Source organism: Hypanus sabinus, chromosome 1, assembly GCF_030144855.1.
Source record: "Hypanus sabinus isolate sHypSab1 chromosome 1, sHypSab1.hap1, whole genome shotgun sequence".
Classification (NCBI taxonomy): Eukaryota; Metazoa; Chordata; class Chondrichthyes; order Myliobatiformes; family Dasyatidae; genus Hypanus; species Hypanus sabinus.
Genome location: NC_082706.1, coordinates 114053771 through 114062123, shown reverse-complemented (window position 1 = coordinate 114062123; position 8353 = coordinate 114053771). Strand labels below are relative to the sequence as shown.

General features: G+C 40.1%; 1 protein-coding gene across 8 annotated transcripts in view; it reads right to left on the bottom strand.

Annotated features, from left to right (window-relative positions):
• Window positions 1-2501: 2501 nt before the first annotated feature.
• The window catches only part of phf20l1 (PHD finger protein 20 like 1), a 106825-nt gene continuing 100973 nt past the window's right edge, over window positions 2502-8353 (bottom strand). For 5 of the 8 annotated variants that reach the window (XM_059974739.1, XM_059974720.1, XM_059974779.1 and 2 more), the window contains 3 exons: window positions 7345-7407; window positions 4886-4957; window positions 2502-4457 (listed from right to left, as the gene is read on the bottom strand). In XM_059974739.1, coding sequence (XP_059830722.1) covers window positions 4315-4457; window positions 4886-4957; window positions 7345-7407 — 278 coding nt within the window. In that variant the 3' untranslated portion in view covers window positions 2502-4314. The remainder of the gene's footprint in view (window positions 4458-4885; window positions 4958-7344; window positions 7408-8353) is intronic. The other 3 variants (XM_059974765.1, XM_059974757.1, XM_059974772.1) reach the window with 3 other exon arrangements.

Here is an 8353-nt window from a genome sequence, read left to right as displayed (position 1 = left end):
ACATTGCTTCTCAGGTTAACACACACAGAACACCGGAGGGGAATAAGCTGTTGTGTTTGAGGCCAAGACTCCTGATCAGACATTTTGTGTGAGTTACCTTCAATTGCCAATATCTGCAGAATCTCGTGTTTATTATTGTTTTGCAGGTGCTAACATTTGGCAAAGACAAGCAAGGTTCTAGAATAGTGGCAAGTGTAGGAGCAAATAACAAATAAAAGCAGACTTTAAGAGTTTAGAAAGTGATCACAAGGAGCAAAATTTAAGATTAATGAGCAAAACCTCCATAGATTGTCAGAAAGCTTTAGAGTCCACATGACTATGCTGGCCATTAAGTAACTATCTTTACTTAACTATCTTATGGTCTTTAGTTTACCCGCATATAGTTTATATCCTTCTATGCCTTGGTGATTCAAGTGCTCATCTAGATACTTCTCAAAAACCATTGAAGTCCAGATTGCAACAAAAAAAATCATCAGATCCTTTTTAAACCTCTTATCCCTTACCTTAATCCTATCTTGTCTAGTTTTAGATATCAGCCCTACAGGGAAAATTTTCTACCATCCATTTTATCTACGTCCTTCATAATTTTGAATACCTTTATCAGGTTCCCCTTTCAGCTTCTCAGCTTCAAGGAAAACAAGACTAGCTTTTACAGTGTCTTCCATAAGTGGCATGCCCTATGCTTAGCAACAACCCATTGAAACCCCCCTGGACATTCTCCAGTACAATCATATCTTTCCAAAGCATTGGTTTATTAATTATTGTCACATGGATCAAGATATAGTGTGTATTGCAACCCATCCAGACAGATCATGCCATACAAGTAGCAAAAACAGAATACAGAATACTGTACCCTGCTCCATTTACGGAGAAAGTGCAGTGCAAGTAGACAAGCATAGAGCAAGGATCATGATGAGGTAAATTGGGAGAGTTCAAGAGTTCAGCTTTTAGCATATGAAAGGTTCTTTCAAGAGTCTGACAACAGCAGCATAGAAGGAATTCTTAGGTCTGTTGGTATGTTCTAAGCTTTTGTATCTTCTGCCTGATGAAAGAAAACAGAATGACAGGGTTGGAAAGGTTCATTGGTTTCCCAAGCTGCTTCCCCAATGCAGTGGGAGATGTAGACAGAGACAAAGGTTGGGAAGCAGAATTGCTTGATGAACAGGGTTGTGTTTACAACTTTCTCCAATTTCTTGCAGTCTTGAGCAGAGCAGTTGCCTAACCAAGCTGTGACGTATCCAGGTAAAATGCTTTTGTGCTGTGCTGATCATAACCTTACAAAGTACTCTGACTGTAGCCTAACAATTGTTTATTAACCTCTTTTCATACTGTTGCTAATGATATCAAATATCCCATGGGTCTTCTTCATTGCCTTATCTAGCTGTGCTGCTACCTACAGGGATCCTTGAACTTGTGTACTTAAGTCTCTCTGTACCTCAATGTAGCCGTTTCTTACCAGTCCTCCAAAACTGCACTACTGCACAGTCACGAGAATTAAATTCCGTCTGTCATTTCCTTGCCAATCTTATCAATTGATCAACATCATCCTACTGGTCAAACATACAACATAAGATATAGGAGCAGAATTAGGCCATTCAGTCTATCGAGTCTGCTCTACTATTCAATCATAGCTGATTTTGTCATTTGAAGTGTCTGTGGGCAGTCCATTAGAACTCTCCCCTAGCCTTTTAAAAATATAATTCTTTCATATGGGCATTTATTAGTGATTAATTGTCATCCTTGAAAAGGTGATCTGAGTCCTTCAGCATGCCTTTTAGTTCACCTCATTTGTGTCAACAATCATACACCCAAATCTGCTACTTCCACTTCCCCTCACACATCCCATTCAACTTCAACCAGCCTCCAATTAATATTCTCCTTCCACCACTGTACCAGAGGAAATTCACAGTAGCCATGTGAACTACCGCCTAGCACATCTTTGGCATGTGCATGGAAACCACGGTGCCTGTGGATAAATCCACACCATAATATGAAAAGTGCACAAATGCTGAATGAACAATCAGGATGTGACCTACATCTCTGGGGCTCTGAGGCAGCAGCATTAGTTTCTGAAACTTTCTGCATGCATCTTTGCTATTGTTGCAGTGGTTGTAATAAGGCTTCTGCCAGGTTTGCCTTCTGGATTTTATCCTTGCTATAATGAAGGAACAATGACATACATTCTTGTTGGGTGACTGAAGGTAAATCAGCAAATAAGGTTTCCAATCATCTCTAAACCCAATGGACTTTGGATTTTGGTGATGTGATTTGAAAGTTTTGTCAGTACACTCTGTATACAGTATCCTTATGGTACAATATGCTTCTGTGAAGTTCAAGTGAGTCTTCATAACTTTTACTTTTTACATAAACAACCTGACCTACTGAGAGTTTGCAATTTTTTTTTGTTTCAGATTTACTGCATCTGCAACTTTTTTGATTTTCTTAGTTCAGCTGAAACAATTGTTGCTTGTTTCCAACAGTCAAAGATGTTTCTTGTTTTTAAATATTTATTGTCTATGAAAAACACAGTTTAATGTTTTATACACAAATGAAATGAAAAGGGAACTTAAGCTTCCAGAATTTTATACACTTAAGGCAAATATACACTTTTTTGATGTATACATTTAGAGTCAACGTACATTCTTTTGGCAAATATATTTGCCTAGTACAATTCTTTTTTTTTATTATATTTCATACTTTTGAACAACAGCAGCTGAGTATTTTAGGCAAGTAAAAATATAGTGAGGCCCTCCACCACAGCAACAGCTTACAAGCTGAGTCTATTTGCATTGACATTATTTTTCATACACTTGTTTTAATAGAATGCAAACTGCTACACAGAGTATGATTATAGGTACTGGTACTAATTAGCTGTTTGTGCAACAACTACTCACCATCAAACCCTTACAATACACTGCCCACAATTTAATGTATTTTCTTGACTCCTCTTATTTTCCACACCCTTAAATTTTGCACCAACTCAAGAAGTATTTTGCTTTTTTGCCTCTCTGTCCAGGAGTGGAAGAGAGAAGGAATGATGGGAGATCTGCAGGACGACTTAATTTGCTTCACATATTCCCTAACCTGCTCATGAGTAGCTTTTACCTTCACTTGAAATTGTGAACGTTTGTTCTAGAGTGATGGAACACCTGAAATTGACTGGGAGTACTCAAAAATTAACATCTTGGTTTAGGCTCTGCATAGTATACTGTTAACAACTGCATAGAGTACAACAGAGAAACTTAAATCCTTGGGTTTCATAAAGTTTTAAGAACACATTTCAGATCACTGGTGGGTGCAAAATATTGAAGATGCTGCAAAGAATATCAATTACTTGCCATTACAAATCCAGCAAGATTCCAGTGGTTATACAGTGCTACTGAACTGAATGATTCATTGGTCAAATTCAGCAATCAATTCTTGTACTTGACCTTCAATGAAGCTGTTTCTGCCTTCTATCCTTTAATCGTAAAAGGCCAGAAAATGTTGAACTACTTCATCTTTCCTTGCTCGCAATCTAAGCAAATACTTACTTTACTTTTCTCGTCAAATAACCAGTTGTATGATATAGAGAAGAGGTTGAGGTTTAACCACTGGGAACTCGCACAGAGGCTAACTCCCATGTTATTACTTCTAATAATGACTTCTTTCTCAACTAATCCTGCAGCAAGTGGTCTGAATCTGTACTTAGTCAATCTATCGCGAGAATATAATGAACACCAGCTCAGTGATTTAAAACTATCTCCCTTTCACTCCAGTCCTCCCATGTCTGTGTTATTTCATTGATATCAGACAATGAAGCTGTCAGCTGTCAGTACCTGACCTGAGCAGCATATCTGATCTTCTTCTAGCATTCGCATAACAATTGCAGTTGACCCCTCCCGCTCTTTCATCAACCTAAAACTTCTTCCACAACTCCAACAAATTCATAAGAGGTTATGAAAGAGCATGTGAACACATTATCAGAGACCTTGATGCTCCTTGAATGATATGCACAACATCATTGGGTCACCTTATTCCAACAAGAACTGTCAATGAAAGTGAAGGTGTCTAAAGCTTGATACTGAAAGATATCTAAAAGTTCAATATTTTTTTCGTCTCATTTATTGGTTCAAACATGCTAGTAGTATTCTTGTTCTTCTGTCTACCAAGATGTTTCTCAATGTTTCTACTGTTTCCAAGATGTGATTTTCACCCCGCTCCATTACTTTGCCATCATCCGCTGCTCCCACATCCAACATGCCTGTTAAAGTTAATGTAGCTCCACCTTCCACATTCCTCTCTCCCATCCCTATCGATCAATCATTTTTCTTCTCAAAGAGAGCAGCAGCAAGCCATTTGCTGTACTTTTCCCAAATCCGTCAGGAGTTGTTTGATGTGGCGTTTCAGCTGTGGAAGTCTTGCAAGTGGCTCTGGTGGTTCAAGATCCCCGGAAAAGTCCAGCCAGCTTTCCAGAACTAGAACATTGCACAGGAAGAAACAAAAGAAAAGTCACCAATTCACTACAGTCAAAGATACAAAAGGGGACTTAAAAACTGACACCATTAATTTTTCTCTGCTGAATACTTTCAGTCAGACTGCTCTGTAGAGTTTTACATCAATATCAATCCTGAAAGAAGTAGCTATCATCAGGATGACTTAGCTGTTGGAACTGTTTAAGGTTGGACAGAAGGGTTTTACAAGGAAAATGGGAACAGATTATTTTGGTAAATAAGGCATCATCCCTATCGACCATTTCCACCCATGCACTACCAGATCAGCCAAGTCAGCATATTAACAACACACATTTCTGATCTTTTGTGGTGGAGTGTATTTAACCTCAATCATATACAAGGTGAACTACCAAAATCATAGACAGTTCTATAGCTATTCAACTCTTCCTTGCCTGAGGAATTGGTGCAGAGGGCTGAGTCCCAGATTTCTGGATTATTGCAATCTCTTCTGGGGAACGCAACACCTATACAAAAAAAGACAGGTTACACCTTAACCCAAGGGGGACCAACATCCTTGCAGGCAGGTTTGCTAGAGTTGTTGGGGAGGATTTAAATTAATCCGGCAGGGGAATGGGAATCAGAGTGATAGGGCTGAGGATGGGGCAATTGGTGTACAAGAACCAATTGCACGGCTTGGAAGATAGCACCTCCTGGGTGCAGCCCAGCGCAGCCCTGAGAACAACCAATTCCGTGCTAGTGTTGCTGACTGAGGCGTCACGGGAAAAGGAACATGAGGACTTCGATGTGGCAGATATGCAGATGGAGGCTTTTGTAGTCGAGTGACTCTCTCTCTCTTTCTCTTGATGGTAGGGGAGAGTCTGCTGTTGATTCTCAAATCGGAGAATCTCAGAATAAAAATGATGCAGCAGACTGTAACATCATATCAGTGGCTGTTAATTTCCCCTTTCGCTGTGAAATGGATGACATTTCTCTGTCCCTTGTTGGTGAGAGAGGGCCTGTGGCATGTTGAACTGTGGGGTAAACAGTAGTTTTTGTTAACTGCAGGTTATGGTCTCTCCTTGGGTGCTTTGCGACTGCTTGGTGGGGGATGGCTGCTGATGCTTTCAGCTGAAATTGGTGGGGGAGGGGGCAGTTGATGTGTTGATGCTGCTTGCACAGGGAAGGGGAGAGGGGGCATTTGGGTTCTACTGGTTTTTAGGTCATTCATTCTTTTGAGGTTCTACTATTCATGGATATCAATGAAGGTTAAACATTCAGATTGTATACTCTATACATTCTCTGATAATAAATGGAACTATCTGAAGTAAATGCAGTGTGTGGATAGACTATGAGGAAGTCAGGCAGATGATTGGGTAAAATTGCAGTCAGTGGGATGAGTTGGATGTAACATGGGGCAAAATCAAAACTGGCAATCAATGCAAGACTGAAGGTGTTATATTTGAATACATGCACTATGCAGAATAAGATAGATGATCTTGTAGCGGAGTTAGAGATTGGCAGGTATGACGTTGTGGGCATTACTGAGTTATGAGTGAAAGAAGATCATAGTTGGGATTTTAACATCCTTGGATACACATTGTATCGAAAGGACAGGCAGGTAAGCAGAGGGGTGGGGTGGCCCTGTTTGTAAAAATGGTGATCAATTCCTTAGATGGAGGTGATATAGGATTGGAAGATGTAGAATCCTTGTGGATAGAATTAAGAAATTGCAAGGGTAGAAAGACTCTGGTGCGAGGTATTTAAGGTGTCATGCCTCTGACTCCTGGACCGGCTGCAGTGCTGGACTGCCTCTGTGGCTGTGGATTCACTTTCAGGTTGTTGTCTGTGTGTTTTTTTAGTGGGTCCTTTGGTGTTTCTTTGTTTTGTGATTGCCTGCAAAAAGACAAATCTAAGGTTCTGTATGGTATACATACCTCAATAATAAATGTACTTTGAACTTTGAATTTTGTAAAAAAAGGACAATGTTATGATAGTCATGGAGGATTTCATTATGCAGGTAGATTGGGAAAATCGGGTTGGTGCTGGATTACAAGAGTGGGAATTTGTAGAATGCCTGCGAGATGGCTTTTTAGAGCAGCTTGTGGTTCCCACTAGGGGAAAGGTAATTCTGGATTGGGCATTGTGTAATGAACCAGATTTGATTAGGGAGCTTAAGGTAAAACAACCCTTTGGAAGCAGTGATCATAATATGATAGAATTCACCCTGCAGTTTGAGAGGGGGAAGATAAAATTAGATATAAATTACAGTGGAGTAAAGGAAATTATAGAGGCATCAGAGAAGAGCTGGCCAAAGTTGCTTAGAAGGGAACAATATGAGGGATGACAGCAGAATGGGTGGAGTTTCTGGGAACAACTTGGCAGGTGCAGGGTAGATCAATCCCAAAGATGAAGTAGTATTCTACAGGGAGGATGACGCAACTATGGTTGACAAGGGAAGTCAAAGATAGCAAAAAAGCAAAAGAGAGGGCATATAATTAATGAAACATTACTGAGAATTTAGAGGATATGGAAGTTTTTCAAATCCAACAGCACACTATAAAAAGCCATAAAAGATGAAATATGAAGGTAAGTTAGCCAATAATATAAAAGAGGATTGACTTCAATGGCACAAAACTAACCTGCTGCACCTAGGGTTTTTGGGACTGCCTGGTGAAGGAAGCAGTTCTAAACTAGAGGAGAAGAATTTTAACAAAGATGCAGATCTCATTCAAAGTAAGAACTGGAATTCAATTGTAAACAAGGTTGGACAGCAAAAACCTGATTGATTGAAGACTAACCAATCATGAGGGATGGACAACGGGGGTATATATAGCACCAGACTAGATGTGCCTGGGCATCATCCCTGATGAAGATGGCAATTTGTCATCGAAACATTGGTTAAAATTGATACCTGTATCCAGCTGGTAGCCCGAGAAGAGTCTATTTGTCATATACGTTGGGAAAGCACTGGATCCTTTTTCGGGATACCAAAGGTTTTTTCAGATATATGAAAAGTAAAAGAGATGAGAGTGGATATCGGACCACTGGAAAATGATGCCTGAGAGGTAGCAATGGGGAACAAAGGCCTTCTGAGAATTCAAGTAAACATCATCCACTGACTCCCCTTGGCTATCCTGCCTGTTAGCTCTTCAAATAACTCCCACAGATTTCCGCTTAAGGAACATGAGGCTACTGAACAAGTTAAGAACCCAAAGTATTACAGGAAAAATACTAGCATAGATATAAGATTGGCTGATCAGCAGCAGGCAAAAAATGGAAATAAAGGGGGGGCCCTTTCTGGTTGGCTGCTGTTAACTAGTTGCATTCTGACTGCTTCTTTTCAGGTTGCATGTCAATGAATTGGATGGCAGAATTGATGGCTTTGTGGCCAAGTTTGCAGACTATATGGAGGTAGCTGGAGGGACAGGTGGTGTTGAGGAAGCAGGGATTTTACAGAAGTACTTAGACAGATTTGGAGAATGAACAAAGAGGTGGCAGATGGACTATAGAGTAGGGAAGTGTATGGTTGTACACTTTGGTAAAAGGAATAAAGCCCTAGACTATTTTCTGATGAGGAGAAAATTCAAAGTTTGAGGTGCAAAGTGACTTGTGAGTCTTTGTGCAGTGTTCCCTAAAGGTTAACTTGCAGGTTGAATTGGAAGGTAAAGGCAACACGAGCATCCACTTTGGGAGGACTATAATATAAAAGCAAGGTTATAATACTGAGGTTGTATACAGTATTGGTCAGACCGCATCTGAAGCATTGAGAGCAGTTTTGGGCTCCTTATCTAAGAAAAGATGCGCTTGCATTAGAGAGGGTCCAGAGAAGGTTCACAAGAATGATTTCGGGAATAAAAGGGTTAATGCATGGCTCTGGTCTATACTTGCTGGAGTTTAGAATGAGGGGGGAATTTCTCACT